The 24,847-nt window shown below is 41.7% G+C and overlaps 1 protein-coding gene across 1 annotated transcript in view; it reads right to left on the bottom strand.

Annotated features, from left to right (window-relative positions):
• prps1b (phosphoribosyl pyrophosphate synthetase 1B) overlaps positions 1 to 24,847 on the bottom strand; it is a 78,797-nt gene that overhangs the window by 14,995 nt on the left and 38,955 nt on the right. The window contains exons 3-4 of the mRNA XM_060927592.1: positions 6,112 to 6,210; positions 5,877 to 6,001 (exon numbers count right to left, since the gene is read on the bottom strand). Coding sequence (XP_060783575.1) covers positions 5,877 to 6,001; positions 6,112 to 6,210 — 224 coding nt within the window. The remainder of the gene's footprint in view (positions 1 to 5,876; positions 6,002 to 6,111; positions 6,211 to 24,847) is intronic.

The raw sequence follows: 24,847 nt of genomic DNA, 5'->3' as shown, positions 1-24,847 counted from the left end.
AAGTTAGTTCTCATTTACTTTTCTGTATATTTGATGATTTTTTTTAACTTTGACTGATAAGGTCAATGTCAACATACTGTCCTGTTACTTAAATTATTTCTTAGATGATGTTTATTTTAAAAATATAGATTTTTGGTAAATCACTAGAATGTGCTAAGTGTGGTCATGCTATTAGCGATGACGCCATGTGGCTTAATTCCATGTATTAGCTAATCCTAGGCTAAAAACTCAGTCCTGTTACTTTCAGAGTTTTGGTAACAGGACTGAAAAAAATGCAGCCATCTTTGACTTCCAAACCTTGTAACGTAGCCTGAGGTTGACCAATACACATTTTGAATAGTTAAATATGTGTGTTATTATAATCAGTGTTGAAAAGATATAACAAATTAAGTTTAATTTGGGAGTGGTACAACAAGCAAATGGCACCCATTCGCTGGAATGTCCCATATACATATACACACACACCTGTGTGTGTGTGTGTGTGTGTGTGTGTGTGTGTGTGTGTCACATTCAGAAGTTTGCCGATGACACAGCCATCGTTGGGTGTATCAGTGACGACAGAGAGGAGGAGTATAGGAGCCTGGTGAGGGACTTTGCTGTGTAGTGCAACAGGAACCATCTGCAGCTCAACACCTCGAAGACCAAGGAGCTGGTCATTGACTTTGGGAGGTCCAGACCAAGGTCACGACCAGTTCTGATCGAGGGAGACAAGGTACCTACAAGTACCTCGGGCTGTGGCTCAGCGCTCGAAACTAACGGTGTCCCGACGTCCCGGGGACCATAAAAAATGTCATCGGGACACAAAATTATCATATCTGGGACAATCCTGGGACAATGGAAAAAAATAGATCTAGAAAAAAAGTTCTACATTAATATTTACAAAGCCGTAACACATGCGTAGACATTCACCTAATTTGTCAATTTTAAAACGTTAACAGCGAAAAATACATAGTAGCTACACTTTCGATGCACCTGCATCTGTAGGCTACAGAGCAGCGCATTCTGTTCTAGAATCTTCGGCCGGAGTCCGCATTATATGGACTTGGAATGGAATTGCTACCGCACACGCTGCGCCGACTCTTGCCAGAACAAAAATGCTTAAGTGGTTGAAGCGGACCGACCGCGGGGAAGAAACTGAAAGCCCAGACATAACGTCTCCGGGACCTTCAGGATCCAAAGTGTCATTGCCTGGTCTGCAGGCAACGCTAGCAACTGAATGAACACTGTTAGACACGTTATAAAATACAACAGGAATGATGTGGATGATATTGACGGAAGATACCGTTCAACAGAATAAGTGAGTTTTCTTGGTGTCTTTCTAGTTCAGAAAGTTTAGTCAGTCAGCAGCACAACTAGGCTAGGACCTGGCACTATGTTGATGTTGCTAACATTTGCACCCACGTTTCGGCAGCGAAAGTTCATAAAATGGATAACGGAAAGTTCATAAAAATGGGTAACGGCAATGGATAACGGTCTCATCTCATCATCTCTAGCCGCTTTATCCTGTTCTACAGGGTCGCAGGCAAGCTGGAGCCTATCCCAGCTGACTACGGGCGAAAGGCGGGGTACACCCTGGACAAGTCGCCAGGTCATCACAGGGCTATGGATAACGGTAATGGTGAAAATTATAAGTTGGCCTTATAAGTGCCAACAGATATTCAAGGTATAAGTAGATGAAATGAACATAAAAGGGGTCTTATTTTCAACTAAAGTGTACTGCAGATGTAGGGAGTTGAAACATTTTCTGAATGAGCTAGTTGGCCCCTTTAAATAAACGGGTATCTATTCATACAGTGAGATCGTCAAAGTTTAATAAACTGAAAATGCAATAACTGTAATTTTGAAGTAGATGATGTATAGGACGTGTCGCTTGTGTCTTGTGACTTATTGTAAAAATGATATAAAGGGTTCAAAATCGCATAGTTACAAATATAATAGTAACTTCATATGATAATATTAACCACTGGTTATTTCAGAGAGGAAAAAAATGGGGACACTATTGCTTCCATTCGGGACAATACAACACAGAATTCGGGACCACTGGGGGACACAAAGAAAAAAAAGTTAATTTCAAGCCCTGCTGTGGCTGGACAGCAAGCTGGACTTGACTTGCAACACCAAACACTTATACAGGAAGGGACAGAGCAGGCTATACTTCCTTAGGAGGCTGCGGTCCTTTAACATCTGCAGTAAACCCCTGTGGGTGTTCTATCAGTCTGTGGTTGCCAGTGTCCTGTTTTACACCATGGTGTGCTGGGGGGGGGCAGCACATCCAAGAAGGACGCATCCAGGCTGGACAAACTGATCAGGAGGGCCGGCTCTGTGGTCGGCATGAAGCTGAACTCTCTGGTGACGGTGGCAGAGAAGAGGCCTATGGACAAACTATTGAACACCATGGACGATGCTAGTCACCCTCTGCACACCGTCATCAGCAACCAGAGGAGCCTGTTCAGTGACAGAATGCTCCTTCCCAAGTGCAGGATGAACAGACTCAAAAACTCCTTTGTCCCTCATGCCATCCGACTGTACAACTCCTCTCTGGGGGGGGGGGGGGGGGGGGGGGGTAACAGGAGGACAGAGGATGGGAAGGAGCAGTAGCCTAGCCTAACAATAAGCAATAGCGGACAATTTGCAACATCTCTTCTGCCGCCCCCCCCCTCCTCCTCCCCCCTTCCCATCTCATCTCATTATCTCTAGCCGCTTTATCCTGTTCTACAGGGTCGCAGGCAAGCTGGAGCCTATCCCAGCTGACTATGGGCGAAAGGCAGGGTACACCCTGGACAAGTCGCCAGGTCATCACAGGGCTGACACAGACACAGACAACCATTCACACCTACAGTCAATTTAGAGTCACCAGTTAACCTAACCTACATGTCTTTGGACTGTGGGGGAAACCGGAGCACCCGGAGGAAACCCACGCGGACATGGGGAGAACATGCAAACTCCGCACAGAAAGGCCCTCGCCGGCCACGGGGCTCGAACCCGGACCTTCTTGCTGTGAGGTGACAGCGCTAACCACTACACCACCGTGCCGCCCCCCCCTTCCCATATCTTATTCTTTTTATATTTGTATATGTAAATAATTTATTTTAATTTATCTAGAAGTTTTCTCTATTTTCTCTGTTCATCTGTAATGATGCTGCTGGAATCTTAATTTCCCTGAGGGAACCCGCCCAAAGGGATCAATAAAGTTTTATCTAATCTAAACATACACACAAATAAATCCCCACAGCCCTCTGAGGTTGACTGACAAATGGCATGGGCTAGCCTGGAAACAAACATGACCGGGAAATATGAACTTTGTGTAAGGCCCTGGTCACACTGCAGCTTGCGATGGGTTTGCGAATACCTGGTGATGAAAAATTGGTAGCACTGCCACAAACTTTGCGATGCATGGTGAATGTTCTCTATGCTTCACAAGTTTTTTTTTTTTTTTTTTTTTTGTGTCTCTCCACCTCTTGAGTGGCCAAAACATCCTGAAAAACTTCACTGAAATTTTGTGCCAATGTTTCAGCAAACTAAGCGGCAAATACCTGCAGCTGGGTTCGGGAATACTTCTTTAAGCTCGGGGAACCTTTGACGAGCCTCTTGAGATGGGGTCTCAAATCCATGACCCCGATACTCACAGGAGCCTTGTCAACACAGTGGCTTGGTATAGCCTAACCTTCCCTGAAACTTGAAAAATGCAGTTAAATTCGGCACATTATGCATGCTCTTGGGAGCCAGTTGTTATGGGGAAACACCTGATGCTGATTTGAGTGCAATCAGCACGCACATATAAGGACACTTCAGAGACTTCGCAAAGTATTGTGTGGTATGTGGTGGTAGACGGTTGTAAGTGCAGGAGAGAGAGAAAAAAAAAAAAAAAAAAAAAAAGAGTGTATGAGCAGGTGTGATATTTACAAAAACAAAACATGTGGCAAGGTCAGAGTAACAAAACAGAAACGAAATCAAAAGCAAAAAACAGTCATAAAGCAGAGTATTTAACCAGTCATGGCTAGAGACAAACATAATGGTGATGATAATTAGGGTTGGGCGGTATCCAAATTTTGATACCTTTAAACCGTCTCTGTGTTTTCCCGGGGTATACGGTATTACCGAGAAAAAAATAATATTTTGTTTCGGCCTACTGTGTAACGTGCGCCTATGCCTCAAATGTACTATTTAAAAGCAGCATAGCGAATTGTGTGCATTGTGGTATGGATTAAGCAGCAAAGCGAATTTTGTGCATTAAGAGATATTTCAAAGCATCACGCAACTCTTCCTTCATCTTGAAAATAGCATTCAACTGTCGTTTACACATGTCTGCATTGAAACGCCATTTGCAGCACTATTTCACCTGCTCCATCAAAAAAAAGTACACGATGAGCAGGATCATACCCTTTCAAGCATGGGAAATAAAAAAAAGAAAAAGAATCAACCAACACCCAAGTCCGTTTAGACTGCGCGATAAACCATATTCTTCAGCGCAAATGAGGCGAACCTAATTCAAATGCGTGATAGCTGCACAAGGCAAAATCATATGGGCCCACGTCATGCCATGGCGGGGAAATTAATAATCAAATGGCCTTACCTTGCTTAAAACGTTGTCTTGATCACATAACTCCTTACAATTATTCCACTTAAATCCATACGGTTTAACACACCCAACAAAGATAGCAAGCGCATTGCTAATTCCCACCAGAAACCGAACAGTTTACGCTACGATGTTTTCTTCCGTTTCTTCAGTAGATGACATTTCAAACGTTTATTACCCACATCCCAAATGTCATACGTTATATTATTTTACCTTGTTGTTACTCATGTAACCTACTCAAAACACAACTCATTGGAGAGATCTCGTGGAAGTGGAGTACCCCAGGCTATGGTGTGCCATAGGGGACATATTAGATTTTTCGTTTGGTTTGAAACCAAAATGCTGCCACACTGCCGATGTTGTATTTTTTTTGCCACTAACTCGTTATCTTGACTTGCCATCTTTCAACTGCGGTCTCAGTCTCTTTTTTTTTTTTTTTTAGATAGGACAGTATAGAGAGACAGGAAATGAGCGGGGGAGAGAGAGACGGGATCGGGAAATAACCTCGGGTCGGAATCGAACCCGGGTCCCTGGATTTATGGTACGGTGCCTTAGCCATCTGAGCCATGACACCCCCGGGCTCAGTCTCTTGCGAAGCTTTCTGTCAGACTCCAAAATGTCACGCAGGGTTGCCATGGTAACGACATAAACAACCCTGCACGCGATGAAAACTTCTTTAGGAAATTGACAGAATTAGTGAAAATACGATCACACAGTTATTCGGGATGATCTTCAATTTATTATTTTATATTATGACCTCATGTACTCCATATTTATTTAGATATTATATATTTTTTTAAAATGACGGTAATGAGACCGATACCGTTAGTACTTTTGGATACCTCGGGATACCTTCTTACCGTAATACCGCCCAACCCTAATGATAATACTTTGCAGTCTCTCTGTGAAAACAGTGTCCTTATAGCACTCAAATCAGCATCAGGTGTTTCCCATAACGACTGGGTCCCAAGAGCATGCACAACATGCTCTGGAGGCTCAAGCACAAAGGCATGACAGTCTGTGTGACCACAACTTTTAGTTCGCCTGCACTTTGCCACAAAAACGTCTCATTTTCATCAGTAACCCATCGCAAAGCATCGCAAGCTGTAGCGTGACCACAGCTTAAGTAATAAACCCCCAACATTTCTAAAACAGTCACTGTGGTTCTTCAGGGAAGAGTTGGACCTCACTGCATGTCCTGAGACTTAAATAAATGAAATGAATGTAAACCTAACATGAGCTAAAGCTTGACACCTTCTTGAATTTAGTGTAATGGTCAGACAGAAAAGGCTATGCAGACCTTTTAGCTCCTCCAGCATCTGGAGAGACAATGGTACAGTTCTTCCATTCAGGGATATTTTCCTTAATCCACTTCAACACAGCAGGCTCAGCATACAGGTTGTCCACAGGTATGTCAAAGAAACCCTAAAAAACATTCCAAATTCAGAAAAAAAACCCAGCTAGCTTAAAAGATGTAAGCAAAGAGATTAAATTCACACAGCACTCAAGAGTCTATAGAATCAATTCCACCTCACCTGTATCTGAGAGGCATGCAAATCCATGGTAATGATGTGATCTGCTCCAGCAACTGACAGCATGTTGGCCACCAGTTTGGCAGAGATTGGTGCTCGGCTCTAATAAGGAGAATACTTTCTATTACTAAATTGCCTCTCTCTGTACAAAAACAAGCAAGCTCTTTTAGACAATTCATAGTACAGTAAAAACATTCTCAGCATTTTTGGAAAAACAGTAGGGCATAACTACGTTTTCAAGACTCTATACATTAAAGGTTAATAAAAACAGTAAAAGAAAAAAATGGATGTAAAAACCACCAAATATTCTTTCTTTTGGGTAATGTGACCCTGAAAGGGGGTTGGGGCCCCCCTCACCATAAGCAAGGAGTAAAACAACAAGGTGTCCCATTATAATGAAAGTGGTGTTAGTTACCACCCAAAAGTCGATTATTTTCCAATAACTATACAATGGTTTTATTCCTCTCATAGCATAGCAACTATATTCTTAATTTAAATAATAATTCCTGAATTGTATTCCTCTTACACCACAGAATACAATTTACAATTTATTAATGAATGACAATGTCCTCAAAAATGTCCCCTGGCAGAAAGCTTACTGTTACAAAGTGCTAACACCTGCCACTCCTTCCACAAAGGTTTCTCCGTGCAGAAAACCTCACTACGGATCCTTTTCACGTGACGTCACGACAAACGCGGCCGCCATTTTGGACGTGTACTACCAGTAGTTTACCACAGCCAGCATTGAGGAACGGCAGCAAAGAAAGTGTTTATTTTCAGCAAGACTTCCATCATGCCACTATATTGTTGTGCACCTGGATGTAGTAACCATCAACAAACAAGGCAAGGGTTATCATTTTATCGGATCCTGGTAGATGCTGACCGACGGAGAAGATGGATAGCGGCACACCAACGATTGTGTAGTGACCACTTTGTTGGAGGTAAGACGAATAAAATTAGCCAGAAAAGGCATTACATTGCTGTTAACATTCTGTGGCGGCGAGTGTGTAACCAAATAGGCTAAAATAACCCATTGTAACCTCTTTGTTCTTCTGTAGTAGCTATTAGCTAGCGTTGTGTTCCTTTGCTGTTGGTAGACTGTAGGACAGATCAGAGGCAGTGTCCTACAAACAGCGCTTAATTTGAGGGGGAGCAAGCTGGAGCGCGCTCCGGAACCTCGGGTGTTGGCTCTGGCAGCTATTTACACTGGATCCGGTGATCCGACACCTCTTTTGACTATGTAACAAAAAAAAAAAAAAAAAAATTTAATAAAAAATGCAAGTTTATTTAGTGTTAATGTCTGATTTTGATATCTGTCTTGTTGGTGATTTCTCTCATGAAACGACATCCACAAAATATCTGCAGATGAACTTAATTTGCAGTGTTATTACAAAACATGCCCAGAAGCGCAGCGCCGCGTCCCCCTCTCCCCCTCTTTTTTTCCGCTCCGGAGCCGCTCATCCTCTGCGCTCCAGGACCTCCCACTTTACAAATTAAGCACTGCCTACAAATAAGTGTTCAAAATAAGAGGAACATGTATTTGTCTCTTAAATCCAGGCCGTTCCCTGTAATCTGTCACAACGGTTGGAGAAAGTAATGGCAAATAGTGAGTGCACAAACCGTAGAAGGTAAACTGTACACAGTGCCAGGGCAGTGTGATGGTATATCTACTTTTAGATTGTGTTAGCTTATCAATGAACACACTCGTCACTCGACGAGTTTCACGTCTTTATGACGGATACTTAAATGTGTGTTAGGTATTACTGTTGCAGTCTAAGCAGTCATTGTAGCAGCTAGATGAGCGAGAACCGAAAGGGTCTGTGCCATAAACCGTTATTTCTGTACGGCGTTGCTAATGTGTTGTTACTGTTGTTATTTCTCCCTCTGCTCGCCCTGTAAATGCCCTACGTCGCTGGATAGCGAAGGTGTTTTCTGCATCTCGCTCCTTTTTCTTGTACGTTCTCCGTTTGTCGCCTTCTTCGCATTCAAACCAATTCGAGCCGAAGTCCGCTACATGTCCAAAATGGTGGTCACGTTTACGAAGGTCACGTGACTGAAAAGGGTCTATACCCAGGCATGCAAACTGGTCAGGGGTGAAAAAGGTGAGAAGGGTGCACGGACACACAGCACGCGCGCAAAAGTACATTTCGTAGTCTACGTTACAAAAAAAAAATTGCAACCAGTGACATCTCGAATTTAATACAATACAAAATAACTTTCCGGGCGGCACGGTGGTGTAGTGGTTAGCGCCATCGCCTCACAGCAAGAAGGTCCGGGTTCGAGCCCCATGGCCGGCGAGGGCCTTTCTGTGTGGAGTTTGCATGTTCTCCCCGTGGGTTTCCTCCGGGTGCTCCGGTTTCCCCCACAGTCCAAAGACATGCAGGTTAGGTTAACTGGTGACTCTAAATTGACCGTAGGTGTGAATGAGAGTGTGAATGGTTGTCTGTGTCTATGTGTCGGCCCTGTGATGACCTGGCGACTTGTCCAGGGTGTACCCCGCCTTTCGCCCGTAGTCAGCTGGGATAGGCTCCAGCTTGCCTGCAACCCTGTAGAAGGATAAAGCAGCTAGAGATAATGAGATGAGATAACTTTCCATAAACATGTCTTAATAAGTTACTGTTGAGTGGCCGGTAAATTGTACCATTTGTTTGTCAGTGGCCGGTAAAGTTTGATATTTTGTGAAGTTAATTTTCACCCCTGTGTACAACACAGTGGGCTATTTACAAAAAGGTATATATTGCTGCCTGTGCTATCTAACAGACCTACCCCAGAGGACACACCTGGCCAATCCCTGTCTGTCAATTTTCTTAAAGACATCACCTATGTGAAATCAGGGGCGGATCTAGAAAAATATTTATGGGGTGGCAAGAGGGGGGCAGGAATTTTTGAGGGGTGGCAACGTATTACAGATGTGTATATATACTGAATTTAATCACAGTTATCACAGTTTGACGACAAATAGTATGTACACACTACAAAAGGGCATGGGCTGCCATTTACAAACTCATACAGACAAACTTAATCTCATGCTTTTATTGTTCATGAAGAACACACATTCTCAGATGAGGTCTATGGACCCTTTTCACGTGACGTCACGACAAACGTGGCCGCCATTTTGGACATGTACTACCAGTAGTTTACCACAGCCAACATTGAGGAACGGCAGCAAAGAAAGTTTTTACTTTCAGCAAGACTTCCATCATGCCACTATATTGTTGTGCACCTGGATGTAGTAACCATCAACAAACAAGGCAAGGTTTATCATTTTATCAGATCCCGACGGAGAAGATGGATAGCGGCCATTAACAGATTGGCAGCCCTCGGCATACCAACGCTTGTGTAGTGACCACTTTGTTGGAGGTAAGACGAATAAAATTAGCCAGAAAAGGCATTACATTGTTGTTAACATTCTGTGGCGGCGAGTGTGTAACCAAATAGGTTAAAATAACCCATTGTAACCTCTTTGTTCTTCTGTAGTAGCTATTGTTGACTAGCTAATATCAACATCATAGCTGGTATGTTACTGTAGCAATGTTTACGTTCAGTCATTTGGATGACTGTTAAAACCTTTCAGTCTCAAGTTTTTCCTTTATTATATTTACTAGTTTACTGTAATTATGATCCAGCAGCTATTTACACCGGATCCAGTGTAAATAGCTGCCGGAGCCAATGTCCGAGGTTCCGGAGCACGCTCCGGCTTGCTCCCCCTCAAATTAAGCAGCGCGTTCCGGCTTGCTCCCCCTCAAATTAAGCAGCGCGCTCCGGCTTGCTCCCGGAGTACTCCGGCCGAGGTTCCGGAGTGCGCTCCGGCTTGCTCCCTCTCAAATTAAGCAACGTGCTCCGGCTTGCTCCGGAGCAAGCCGGAGTGCGCTGCTTAATTTGAGGGGGAGGAAGCCGGAGCGCGCTCCGGAACCTCGGCCGGAGCACTCCGGGAGCAAGCCGGAGCGCGCTCCGGAACCTCGGACGTTGGCGTGTATGTGTATGGCGATGGGTTTTTAACGACATAGGTATACAGATCATGTGGGCTGAAGTCAGGTAAAGACGAGGGCTTCGTGTACTTCTGTACGTCAGTGAACAATCCTGGTGGAAGCAGGTAAACATCGTTCTCTAAGCCTGCTAACCTCAATTTTTGCAAATACCTCTCCCTCTGCTCGCCCTGTAAATGCCCTACGTCGCTGGATAGTGAAGGTGTTTTCTGCATCTCGCTCCTTTTTCTTTTATGTTTTTCGTTTGTTGCCTTCCTCGCATTCAAACTGATTCGAGCCTTAGTCCACTACATGTCCAAAATGGCGGTCGCGTTTACGAAGGTCACGTGACTGAAAAGGGTCTATACCGTTTCTGGACAGTTTTATACTGTATATGCAAAAGAACAGACACTAAAAAACAACAACATGATTACCCAGCAAGTCTAACATAGAAAGAAAAACACCCTTTTTTCCAGAGTCAAGAGACTCCCTGTGACCCCGCTGTGCTAGGTTTTCTGTGGCTGTTAGAACTAAAATTTCAGCTAATGTTTTAACGTAGTATTGATTTTAACAAAGTTATCACGTTTTTACAATACATCTATCATGTAATATATCATGTAATTTCATGATACAAAATTATTACGTTTTTCATAATATTTTCATGTAATAATGTGAAAACACCTTATCAAGAAATAACGTGAAAATATGGTTTAATGTCCTAGGCTAGGCTACTTCCATTAAAAGCAGCCGGCCTAGCCTACTGTAGAACTTGGATCGAGCAAAAACACCGAGCAAAAACATGGCTGAATCCTGAATGACTCCTATTTGTATAAATAGGGGACTACATAGGCGGCAAAACAGTGTTTTTCCTGCCATGGAAGTGCACTTGTATACTGAAGAGGAAGCAGTTTGCATTACAGCCTTGAATGAGGATTCAAAATGGCGCCTCGGCTCAGTTTTCCCTTCCTCCTTCAGTATACAAGTGCGCTTCCATGTTTATGCAGGAGGGCTGATAGAAGTGGCGAAACATTTTACTTTTTATCGTTTCTTTCACAACTTGAATGCGTTGAAACAAAAAATTATGACAAACTAACGCCGCTTACACTAAAATATCGAGGGAAATTTGTAATAAAAACTTTACGGTCGGCAATTTCGACGCGGAAATTCTCGATCGGTCGGGTTACCGGAAACACTTTTTTTGGCCTTACATGTATAGTTAGCTAAATAACGTTCTCCAACCTGATTTTTATCCTCCCAAAATCAGCATCGCAACTATGCTAGCACTGTTCATTCATTATAATTTCATTTCTTGATAGATAGTTAATCAGCTTTTACCTCTGTCCTCCCGTGTCTCCTTTCCTCGCGACTCCTGGCTCCCTCGCTTCGCGCCTCTCAATTTTCCAAAACAACCAATCTCGGGCGTTATCTTGTGCTGCATTCGCCGCAGTCAGACATTGAAAATTCGCGCACGTAAATGTCAAATTGGCCATAATTTTTCTTTGAATTCGTCGCTGCCAACTGGGGTGGCAAGGCTTTCTTTTAGAGTGGCATTTGCCACCCTATGCCACCCCGGTAGATCCGCCCATGGTTATTCACCCCCGAGCGCGCTGGAAACTGTTCCATTGGTATGTTCAGATCCAGTCGCGAGATGAGGGTGCCAGATCTCTCTATAAAAAGGTGACTTTGCGGTCTGAATCTGTGGAATATTCATAAGCGAGGACTGGCAACCAGCAGTGGGTTGCGCACCAGCTGATCAGAACTCCAATGGAAAAGAAGCGCATGTTAGTAACTGTATCTCGATTGGCTGTAACCTTGTAAGTGAAATGTTTGGCAACAATAACGCTGTAGCCTGCCTACCCCCCCCAAAAAAAAAAAAAACTCTTCGGATCTACACGATTCACACAAGTGACCTATTTTGGGACCAAAACGGCGAATTTCGCCGAAAGGTGAGGAGTTTGCATGTGTGATACCAACAAATATAGCTGCAAGCAGCAATGTGGGGGCCAAGCAGAATATGAGCCTAGTCGTCAGGCCAGCAGAATGCATTTGGGCCAGACAGATGGTCGCCCCTATTAGCCAATTTGTTCCAAATTTTTTGTGGGCGCTTTTGGAGGGGTGGGGCATAATGCCATCAAGTTTCATTAAGATACATCAAAGGGCAGCCGAGATATGAACTCACATCCTGTTTTGTGTCTTCGCAGCCAAATTTGATTGGCTGCTGCAGCCAAACGATTATGAAAATCAAAAATCCCTTGGATAACTTTTGTGTGGCTTACTCCAAAGATGTTATACAGTGAGTTTGGGGGAAAAAATGGTCCAAAATTGAGAGAGGAGTAGCAATTTAATTGATTTTAACAAAATTCAAAATGGCGGAAAATCTACCGGGTGGAACATGATGCCATAGGGCGCGTTGGATTCGTTTTGACCGAAGGATTCCAGCGATACTAAGATTTTGACAATCAGACGTACGGTTCAAAAGTAACAAGCAGAAATGTACTTCCAAATTTGACCTGTTGGTGGCGCTACAGAGTTTGAGGTGGCGAGTTGAAATTTGCTGACAAGAACCTTGAGGCAGCCTAGAATCAGTGTGCCAAATTTCACAACCTCTCGTCAGACAGTTCTATGGGTTGCCATAGAATTTCATTGATTTTAACAAAATTCAAAAATGGCGGAAAATCCTCAAGGCAGAATATGACATCATAGGGTGCGATGGATTTGTCTTGACCCAAGGATGCCAGAGATAGTGGAATTTTGTTTCTATCCAAAACGCATCATGAGATATGAGCCAAAAGTCATTTTTCCTAGTTATAGCGCCCCCTAGCGGCCAATTTGTTCCAATTTTTTGTGGGCCTTTTTGGAGGGGTGGGGCATAATGCCACCAAGTTTCGTTAAGATGCACCAAAGGGCGGCTAAGATATGAGCACACTTCATGTTTCGCATCTGTGCAGTCAATTTTGATTGGCTGCCACGGCCAAACGCTTATGAAATTCAAAACACCGGGTAATGCCCTTGTGCAGCTTAGTCCAAAGTTGCTACGTACCAAGTTTGGGAGAAATTGGTCAAAAATTGACAGAGGAGAAGCATTTTCATTGATTTTCACAAAATTCAAAATGGCGGGAAAACTATCCTGGCGGAAAATGACGTCATAGGGTGCGTTGGATTCGTCTTGGCCCAAGGATTCCAGGGATACCAAGTTTTTGAAAATCGGACCAACGGTTCAAAAGTTACATGCAGAAATGTACCTGCGACTTTGACCTGTGGGTGGCGCTAGAGTTTTTAAGGTGGTGACTTGAAACTTGCTCAGAAGAACCTTGAGTTTGTCAAGAATCAGTGTGCAAAATTTCACAACTTTTCGCCAGACGGTTCTAGGGGTTGCCATCAAGACGCAGAGGCGGAAGAACGTTGAATAATAAGAAACAGTAGAATCCCTATGGGTGCCTGCGCAGCTTTGCTGCTTGGCCCCCAATTATTACTCCATTTTCTTTGTTAAATAAAATTATTAAGCTGGAGATTATATGCAGTATCTACCATACAAGTCTCTGTAAATTAGTCATTACTATGCAAATGCCAATGTATTAGAATTAAACAAAATATAGCCCAGGTCTGAATTACTTTACCTCATGTCCACTTGCCTGTGATTAACGTGGTCTCTTATCAGATCCTATTTAGGCCCTGTCCACACGGAAACGGATTCAGGTGAATCTGATAAAATTGTTTATCGTTTCGGCCTGGCGTCCACACGGCACCGGCGTTTTGGGTGCCCCAAAACGAAATCTTTTGAGAACGGGTTCCAGAGTGGAAAAATCTTCGCCGTTGCGAAGTCGTCTGGATGAGTACAACGGATTTGTTTACGATGACGTCACAACCACATGACTAGAACAAGCAGCACTGTCGCTGTTTTGTATGAACCACTGCATTGCATTCACTTTTGTATACAGCTTTTCTTTTAAATAAACAAGTAACTGAACCATTTCTTGAATTTCTTTTTTTTATTGGACAAGACTGCTTTTCAAAATGTTCACACACAAAATAAAAAGTTATATAAAAATGCTTTTCAAAATGTTCACACACAATAAGAAAATTAAGTTATTAGCCACATCCACACGACAACGAGATGTTATTTAAAAAAATATCGCGTCCAAATGGGCAACGATCAGTAAAATATCAGGTCCATATGGCAACGCAACACTTGCTGAAAACGATGCAATACACATGCCACACCTCTAGGGGCGCTGCAAGACTGTCCCTTCGGAGACACCAGAACAATAGAAGTAGTAAGGACGCATGCGCATAAACTATTATGCGCGAGACTTCATATTAGCCACAAAGTCAGAAAAATCTGTTCGTAAAATTACATTATAATGACCAAATACAATGAAAAGTATTTTTCCAGTCTCACCTGTGAAAGGTAATCCCATGTGATCTTGTTTGGACGGTAAACCTGTTGGTACAGTTAAACGCAGCACATGAATGAGGCATCTTTATTCTCCGCTTTGACCCATCCAATATGGCGGCGAGGATGACGTATGATTCTACGCGGAAGGTGGCGTCTTTAATGATCCGGAATAAATTGAATGCTACACGTTGATGGATTAATTTGTTCTTCTACGCCCTTTTTGAGGAATGTATTGTAGGACTTAAACCAACATCTGAAGAGGTGAGATCGCTCCTTTTTTTCCCTATTTTTGCTGGCGGGATTGACTCTGCCCTAAGGGCTATTCTCCCTCTCTCTCTCACTTTGCACCATTACACAATAAATATTCACAGTGAAAATATTTTGTAAGCACGTTTCATGAACCAAGTTATAGGATTTGTTGACAACTCGCATCGAGTTCGTTACACTTCTACCCGGCGTGAAGCACTCACAGTCATGTGGTTGTGACGTCATCGTAAACAAATCCGTTCTACTCATCCAGACGACTTCGCAACGGCAACGTTGCCAGATCTTTCCACTCTGGAACCCGTTCTCAAAAGATTGCGTTTTGGGGCACCCAAAACGCCGGTGCCGTGTGGACGCCAGGCCGAAACGATAAACAATTGTATCGGAGTCACCTGAATCCGTTGCCGTGTGGACAGGGCCTAAGTCTGCAGAGCTTGGCTCAATTTGCTTAATTTAACCCAGCTCTTAATTGCTTTTACTGATGGCAGTGATTGAAACCCAACCTCCCCTGGGGTGGGGAGGTCAAGCAGCGGATTGTTTACACAGGTGTCAGGAAAGGGTGAGTGAATGGGGAGCATCATGCACATTTCAGACTTCCCCTACCCTTAGGGGCCAAGGGGCAAAACAGTCCCTCCCCCATACATCTGAAAAGAGTCCAACTCTGCTGCCAATTCCTGCTATATACACACACACAAATTGTGTGTCTGCTTTCAATCACTAATTACTAACATCTTGACTGCACCCAAGTCCTAATTCTTTCAGTAGACGGCAGCCAGATGCAATGTAACATTTCAACACAGATCGTGCCCTGGTGCTTTTTTTTTTTTGCACCACTAAAACTGGGATCACCCTCCGCAACTATTTACTCGTACTAGTGGGTACCCACAGTTCTTCAGTGCTTTTCCCTAGTAATGAATGACCGCTTCCAATTACTAGATGTTGATAGCTCATCAGGCCCAGCTGTTCTGTAGTTTTACACAGGCAACAACCCAAGTCCTAATTATTTTGCTGGGAAAATCTAGGCCAAAGTACTGGATTGGCACGACAGTAAGTAAATAGGAGTTGGGAGGATAATCAGACCTTGCCTAGGTCCCTTTGGGAGTAAAAGGATTAACATGTTACCATCAATCTGTGAGCTCCATTACCTGCCGTTATAGCAAACTGATCAATATTGTCTGACCAGAGTCAATAATTCAACAATGCTGTGGTAAAACCAGTGAAAATGCAAACCTATAAAAATACTTTGAATATTGTGCTGGGCAGTACACCAGTATACTGGTTTTAACTTCCTGTATTATATAGCTGGAACAGCTGTAACGCTTCAATGCACAGCAAATTATATAATATTGTTTGCTGTTGTCAGTGACTGGGGTTGTGAGGAAAATAAGTTGGATGCAAGTGCAGTAAGTAGAGGGTTCATTAGGGAAAAAAAGGTGAAATAAATCCAACAAATGAAGCAAGGTCATGGTCAAACAGGCAGAATTCAGGAGATTAGCAGACATAATAGAAAATACAAAAATATTTATATACAATAGAGGACAAGTAGGCTTGATATTTGCTGGTGTAAGCTCAAGCAGCACATATGCTTCAAGACACACTGGAGATAACAGGGTTTAAAACAGACAAACTAACAAGGGTTAAACTGAAACAGGAGAACATGACAAAATGGTGAACAAACCAATAAGGAGACATGGGAGGAGATTAGACTTAGGCAAACAAGCACATTGACACAAACAAACAAAACGCACCCCAGAAGTGGGTGCTGTAGTGCAAAGTCAAGGAGGCAAGCCAAGAGTCATAGCACATGGTGCGCCAAGCAGAGGGGGATTATGCAAGGGGAATTCTAGGGGGACAAGCGCTGTGAAGAGTGTATCGAGGGGTAAACCCCTATTAACTCAGTCCTCAACATTAGCTTTTGACACCTTTTGCCCTGCAGGGCAAATGGCCTCAAATTTTTTGCCCCTCTTGAATTTCCTTTTGCCCTAAAATTTTGCAGTATTTCGGCAAGTTTTCAAGTACATGGTTCAAGGCAATGCTGATATGTTTTCTAGGGGTTCAACTGAGTTATTTAGACAAAAGTCAATTAAAACAAACAAACAAACAAACAAACAAACAAACAAACACACTTATTTTTAAAACCATGTATTTCTGCAACAGAACAAGACAAGCCCTGAAAACATGAAACATAAAAATCAATATCATATGTAAGACTTATGTACGGTAAGTCTCCAGTCACTTTTGATTCTTTTGACTGCTGAGAATCCATGGTCACAGATGCTACTTGATAGGGGGATGGTAAACACTATGCACCACTAAGAACACGCACACAAATGCACACGTGTGCCTGAAGTGAGCCAATCAGAATTGCCGTTACAAATCAGGAAGAAAAAACAAAATGATCACAGAGGCAAGGATGCTGGTTAATACGTTTTGTTTTTTTTGTAATGTACGCTCTCGAAAATCATTTTTATGCTTAAAGAAGCCGACCATAGGTGTGCCCGAACGGGCCTAACTCGCCAAAATATTTCTGCCCGATCATCTTGGTCATGCAAATCGGGCAATGCCTGGCATTGAGGCTTGCGTTCAACACCATAATTCCAGAAATCCTCTCCTCCAAACTCCCAGCTCAATAGCTCTTTTGACTACACGATTCTGACTGGTACTCCTCAGGCCATTATTAAAAAATGTTCTGTTTCCGGTCCACCGGCCAGGTGAGTGCTGTTTGTGCGGTTGAATTTTTTTTTTAAACGCAGGTTTTTCGACATTTTTTTTTAAATATTTTTTTTCTTTCACCTTTATTGGATAGGACAGTGTAGAGACAGGAAATGAGCGGGAGAGAGAGAGATGGGGAGGGATCGGGAAATGACCTCGGGTGGAATCAAACCCGGGTCCCGGATTTATGGTGTGGCGCCTTATCCAACTGAGCCACGCAACTGAGCATGCTATGAATTAACAATGACAGCGGTCTGCAGTGGTGGCTACACAATTAAACACTCAGCGAACATTTCTCAATTTGTGTATGAAAATACACTCCAACGACTCAGTTTGGTTTCATTTACAACCAACGGTGTCTTTTGATGCCAGCACATAATTGAACGAGAGAAGACTGGTTTACCGGAGACAAAATAAGTGTTCTCTGCTTCTGTTCCCTCCGATGTCGCCTCCGACACACTACTGCCTCCGCTGAGTGCGCACACTCTGAACTGAATCAGGTCTGCGCATGCGCTCTGCGGCACAAAAAAATGGCAGCCACCATGAAGGAAGCAGATCCGGAGTTTTAAATTTTGCTTAAGTGTGAAATCGCAAAATGGTATTCTAGCGAACAACAAAATAGTAAAGATTCAGAAAAACAAATCATTCAGTGATCATTTTAATAGTGTAATTTCATCCGAACTAGGCCTAACGGTCGATTTAGAACTACAAAAAGTCCGTGTGTCGGACATTTTAAGTACCTTTGTAAAAGTTTTGCAAATGTTGCAGTCAGCATTTAAAATGCCAACTTAAAGTTTTTGTACAAGTTTCAGCTGATTAAACTGTCATTTTATTTAATGTGTCTGCTTTTGTAATAAAGTACTGAAAGAAAAAGCAAACACAGCATTGCGATTTCTTCTCCATCCACATATTAAAAAAAAAAAAAAAAAAAAAATCCCTCCCTCCCGACTGAAAATTTTTTTGCTCACCCAGTGGACAGGAAACGGATTTTTTTTTAAGGATGGCCTCAGGGATGTGTCCTCTCTTCACTGCTCTTCCTCCTTTACACCAATGACTGCACCTCCATGGACCCAGCTGTTAAACTCCTGCTGCAGATGGCACTACAGCCACAGGACTCATTCGTCAACATCTTGGACATGCATATTGGTAGGAGGTTGAATGGTTGGTGCTCTGGTGCAGTCAGAATAACTTGGAGCTAAACACATTCAAGACAGTGGAGATGATGGTGGACTTCAGGAGATACCCCCTCTGTGATGCTCCCCCTCACGATATCTAATAGTCCTGTGTCAAATATGGCGACCTTCAAGTTCCTGGGAACTACAGGGATGTGATTTGGGGCTGGTGAAATTATCTGAAAATTTTAGCCGGGGGTCTGGGGGCCACAGGCCCCCAGCTGGTCCAGGGCAGCACCCTGGTGGGGGGACAAGGGGGGAAGCCCCCCGAAGCTCCTGGGTTTTGGGGTTTTCTGACTTAAAAATTGTACTAAAATGGCAAACAAACACACAAGAAAAAACTTGTCATGATTAACAAATTCAAGCCAATTTAAATGGTCAACATGCACCTCTGACACACTCACTCGCTCTCTCTCTCACTCGCGCGCGCTCTCTCTCACTCGCGCGCGCTCTCTCTCTCACTCGCGCGCGCTCTCTCTCTCACTCGCGCGCGCACTTTACGCTCGATCACGGAGGCTGCCATCTTTCAACTCTGTTTGAAGCGAGCTTACGTACAGCTATCTAACAAGCGCGTTCATTGGTTGTTACAGAGCGATGGGCCAATCACGTACCTCGTTTCATCTCAATGACGTAATTGCGTAAATGACGTAATTACGTCAATGAGATGAAACGAGGTACATGATTGGCCCATCGCTCTGTAACAACCAATGAATGCGCTCGCTTCAAACAAAGAGTTGAAAGATGGCAGCCTCCGTGATCGAGGCGTAAAGATGCAAATCCGAGGCTGCCATCTTTCAAACAAAGTCGGAACGAATAGGATACGAATGTGGATTTGAGGGAAAAATCGGAAACATTTTTTTTTTTCAAGTTTTGAGGTGAAAAAAGCGGAATTCCGCGAATTTGCGGAAAAATCACATCCCTGGAACTACCATTTCGCAGCACTTGAATTGAGAGTGTAATATCAGCTCCATCCTCAAAAAAAGCCCAGCAAAAGGATGTACTTTCTGCAGCAGCTTGGAAAGTATGGTCTACCACAGGAACTGCTGACAATACTACACCACAGTCACTGTGTGCACAAAACACAATGTCTTGTGCACATCCATCACAGCCTAGTTTGGAGCTGCCACAAATCAGGACAGGAACAGACTGCAGCAAACAGTAAGGACAGCAGAAAGAATTAGTGGGGCTCCCTTGCCCAGCCTCCATGATTTGTGTATCTCATGAACCAGGAAGCGGGAAGAAGAAAAAAAAAAATTATTAAGGACTCCTCACACCCAGGACTCTACATTAACTTTTGAAACCACTTGTCCTGTCGGGCAAGTTGAAAGGAAATTTACTTGTCCAAATGTGAAGTTGACTTGTCCGAAGAAATATTTGAGAAAAGAAACAAACAAACAAAAAAAACCCCACAAACTATTTGTAACCCAACAATCTTTATGGCATTTGTTTCCGAGTTCACAACATATGCATAATATCTATGAATCTAAAGTAATCAATCAATACTTGATATACTGAGGCAAAAGTTCAAAAATATAGTAAAACAGACTGATTGATACCATAATTCACCAATTATTATGCTGAAGTTCAGAAGCAATATATTCCAATAGAGTAGAAATTATGAACATAAAATTTTAAGAACAAAATTATTTTTTTTATATGAGTGATTTCACGCTTATGGGTACTGAAATGGGGACATGAACTTATTTTTAAAAATTCACCTAAAACCATTTCTTTTTTTTACCATCAGGTCACAAAACATGTAATCTTTAATGAATGATATGTTAAAAGATAACTTTAATTTTCTGAGATGTAATAAAAACATTTATATGCCAAAGTCAGAACGTAACAGAAGTGTTGTGGACATATATATTCTCAATTTTAACAATGTAGAATTACTTTTTGAAACATAGGAAGGTGATGTTTTAGCAAATATAATTAATAAACATGTGTAGTAGAATAAACATACACATTCTTTCAATAAGATTAACATGGTATATAGCTAGATTGTAATTAATTTGTAACAGACGTGAGATGGACAATCGTAACAGAAGTAACGTAACAGACATCATTTTGGAACTCATAGGCTTGACTTTGGCATATAAATATGTTTTTATTACATCTCAGAAAATTAAAGTTATCTTTTAACATATCATTCATTAAAGATTACATGTTTTGTGACCTGATGGTAAAAAAAGAAATGGTTTTAGGTGAATTTTTTAAAAATAAGTTCATGTCCCCATTTCAGTACCCATAAGCGTGGAATCACTCACATATATACATACACACACATATATATATACACATACACACACATATATACACATATATATATATATATATATATATATATATATATATATATATATATATATATATATATACACACACACACACACACACACACATATATACACACACACACACACACAGAGATCAGTACTCTGCAGTTCAGTAACAAATATCACAAAAAGTAACATTATCATAAAATTTATGATGAGATATTATGGAATCAATTTTGTGCCAAAATGTTCATACAATACTTTTGAAATATCAAACAAAAACAACAAATCAAAATACAAAAAAAAGGACAAAAGTCAATTTTTTTAGACTGGCAAACAAATTATTCGTGTAATCGTGCAAAATATCAGTCTATTACTCTTCAGAAACCTTTTATTTTTGATATTATCATAGTCGCCACTGAAGTCCACTCGATCCTTGTTTACCGTCAATGGATCGGTCACTTGTCAAACAGTCCGCCAGAATCCGAGTAGGGAATGGCTGAGCGGAGCTGTCAGTCAAACACAAGTTAGCCAATGGGAATGCATTCCTGGACAGCCCACCCACACGGGAAGTTTGTGCCAAAACTTCAAGCAAGAAGTCAGGGAGCGCAAACGAGAAAGCTGGAATCGCAACCAAAATAAATCACGTCAAACAAAACTGAGAAAGACGTGGAACAAAAATAAAAGGTTTCTGAAGAGTAATAGACTGATATTTTGCACGATTACACGAATAATTTGTTTGCCAGTCTAAAAAAAATTGACTTTTTTTTCTTTTTTTGTATTTTGATTTGTCGTTTTTGTTTGATATTTCAAAAGTATTGTATGAACATTTTGGCACAAAATTGATTCCATAGAGATATCACTAGTCTGGACAAGAGAAACAAAACAATGCTACAAAATCACTGATTATTATACACTGAAATCTAGTTATCAAATGACAAGATAATATATCTTATGAAAACCTCCAAACCTCTATTGACTCGCAGATGAATGGATACAAATAAAGTTTCTATTCATCTTCATCTATCAACCTTTGAGTTCTGCTCCATCAATTGGACTCCATCAATCATTAATTTATGAGAAACTGAAAACCAGAAAATTAAAATTTATTTCATTTTTAAATTATTAATTTTGAATATCTATCCTCCACTGATTAATTGTTGTCCAATTATTCAGTGTGGCTCCTGTATGGTATTTAATGGTCAAAAAAAAAAAAAAAAAGAATTTCAAATAATCCATAATTATATCTAAATTATAGAGCCCTATGTTTCAAATCCCTAAACTCCCATTACTAATTAGTTAATTAATACAGCCGGTAACCTAATTAGCAGCCATTTGACAGCTTGGTATTTCATAGATAACTTTCCCCACTCCTACCTCGCTCCCCGTCAATCCACACGCATGCAGGCGCACATTCCCCGCCAGCACATGCTTGGCTATATAATGAACAACAATTATTCAAAGATTTGGAAATTACCACATACTCAATGTAAATATACAGTTGAATAATGATCCCGACAACAGAAATGTCAACAAATCCACGTGTATGACACGATTAAAACCAATCATAAACGACCGTTTACTTTTCAGCTCAAATCCACGAAGCGGTATTGGCTGGTTTCGCAAGTGGAATATTGCGTATGCGCACATCGCCCTTTCCGAATAGAAATATCCGGCGATTCATCAAAACAATATGTCGAGTGAGATGCTTCGGAAATCATGTGAATAAACTGATCAATTTGATATGTAACCCGAATATCGGCGTATTTTTGCACTTGTCTGATCGGACAAGTAACCGAGACGATTAACTTGTCCGACATTATCACTTGTCCCGGACAAGCGGACAACCATTAATGTTGAGCCCTGCACACCCTGGACACAACCTTTTCCAACTCCTCCCCTCCAGCAGGCACTATAGATCATCGTAGACCAAAGCTACTTGACACAGGAGCAGCTTCTTTCCCCATATCACCCCCCTTATAAATGGCTGATCTGAACCATCTTTGCCATATACTATTGTACCTCTTGCATCATATACTCGTTTGCACTACCTCACTGCACTCTATGTACACAGACTGCCTTATGTGAACATTTTTTGCAGACCGTGTCTTGTCTGTAAATAACCTCCACATTGTCTGCATACTGTCTATATTGCCGATATTTTAGACTGCATATATTAGTGTAGTGTCTATATTGTGTATTACATATATACATTTTCTTCTTCTGCATCACTAAACACACCAACTGCTGGAACCAAATTTCTTGGGTGGGTCAACATACTTGGCCAATAATCCTGATTCAAATTACGATATTGTTTACATTCTGCAATTTCATACATATTTCAAATGCTGCATCATTTTATGGGGTCAAACAAACCCTATAGTAATCAAAACCTTCATTATATACATGACAAAATGAAAATGTTTTTATATTCCATGTACTCCTGACAGTAGAATAACGCACAAACTTCTATAAAAGGCCCAGTCATTGGAGAGAGGAGGGGAAAGAGAAAAAATAAATAAATAAAATAAATTTATATTTTATATATACAAAATCTTTATGCTTTGGGACCATGTTTGTAGAGAAAAAAAACTGGGGGTTAACTGTGTGGGTCTGAGAACTCAGATGCCACAAAACCATTGTACTGCTGCATATCTTCAAGACTTGAGGGAAAGTCTGTTACCATATCTGTAGACCTGTTTTACTGATGTGTAATGGTTGTAGTTTTGAATTTACATTATATCCTTGCATTATGAAATTTTGAACATCTCAAATATTTATTTACAGAATTCAACATCTGCCCTTGGACTTAGAGTGCTTTTACCCCCCCCCCAAAGTGGCAAGGACAATTTTGTTTTTGCTAAGCAATGAATACATTTGGGTTGCAGATAAAATGATAAACACGAGTCAATTTATCAAAATTTCAGCTTTCATTTCCTGATATTTATATCTAGATGTGTCCATCCAATTTCTTAAGTACATGAAAATACTGGAAAATATTTACTCTCAGACTGTGTACTCATTACACACAGTTGCCTCAAACTACACCTGAGAGCAATTCCCCCCACCACCACACAGGCCTGTGCTCATCGTTCCATGCCCAAGTACGCTTAAATCGTCAAAATGCAACTTTTTGTGCGTTTCAAAAAGGAGGAGCATAGCATAATGGATTTTTTTTTGGTTTTTACATTGGGGATTATTTGGAGTCGTTTTGGGCACATGACATATGGCCCTCTGACATGCCGCACAGATTTATTGGTTATGCAAGTCATTGGTTTTTCAGTAAACTGTGCTGCAAGAATCAGAAGATTTTTATGGAGGCAGCAAATGTTGAAGGAATTTGCGACTTTACCCGCCAACTACAGTTCACGACTATCAGTAAGGTGAGAACCAGACCCATTCTCAGATCCAAATTTTCAAATGACTTAAAATGTGCAAACGTTTGTTTCCATTGACCAAATTTGACAGTGTTCAAGTTGTGTGCTTGGGCGTGGTTAACGATCACACTGTACAGGCCCAACTGAACCATGCCCACCTCTTCCAACCAGTCAGAGTGCACCACATCTGAGCACAGTATACAATGAACACACTAACCCCCCCCCGGTCGTGACCAAGTTACACTCCCTACCTTCAGAAAAACACTCCAAACCTTCCCAATCCTGGCTAAGCCCCTGCCCCATAACAATGGTAACTTGGGTGCCATGACAGGGTCACGCTTGTAGTGCTCCATTCAGACGAGCTGGTTGTTCTTGACCAGTATGGGAAGGTTTTGCTGCATTTTTGGATGTGCAACGCATTCTGAACGAAACAAACATCAGATTTTTTTTAATCTACCAAAAGTAAATAATCATCAAGGGGAAAAAAAAAACTAGACAGATTTCTAAATGTAGAAGGGGAATTTTTTTTTTGGGCGGGGGGAGGGGGGGGTGTCGTGGTTCAGCAGGACTCTGT

Source organism: Neoarius graeffei, chromosome 8 (genome assembly GCF_027579695.1).
Source record: "Neoarius graeffei isolate fNeoGra1 chromosome 8, fNeoGra1.pri, whole genome shotgun sequence".
In the NCBI taxonomy this organism is placed as follows: Eukaryota; Metazoa; Chordata; class Actinopteri; order Siluriformes; family Ariidae; genus Neoarius; species Neoarius graeffei.
Note: the sequence above shows the minus strand (reverse complement) of the source record. Positions and strands in the feature narration are given on the sequence as shown.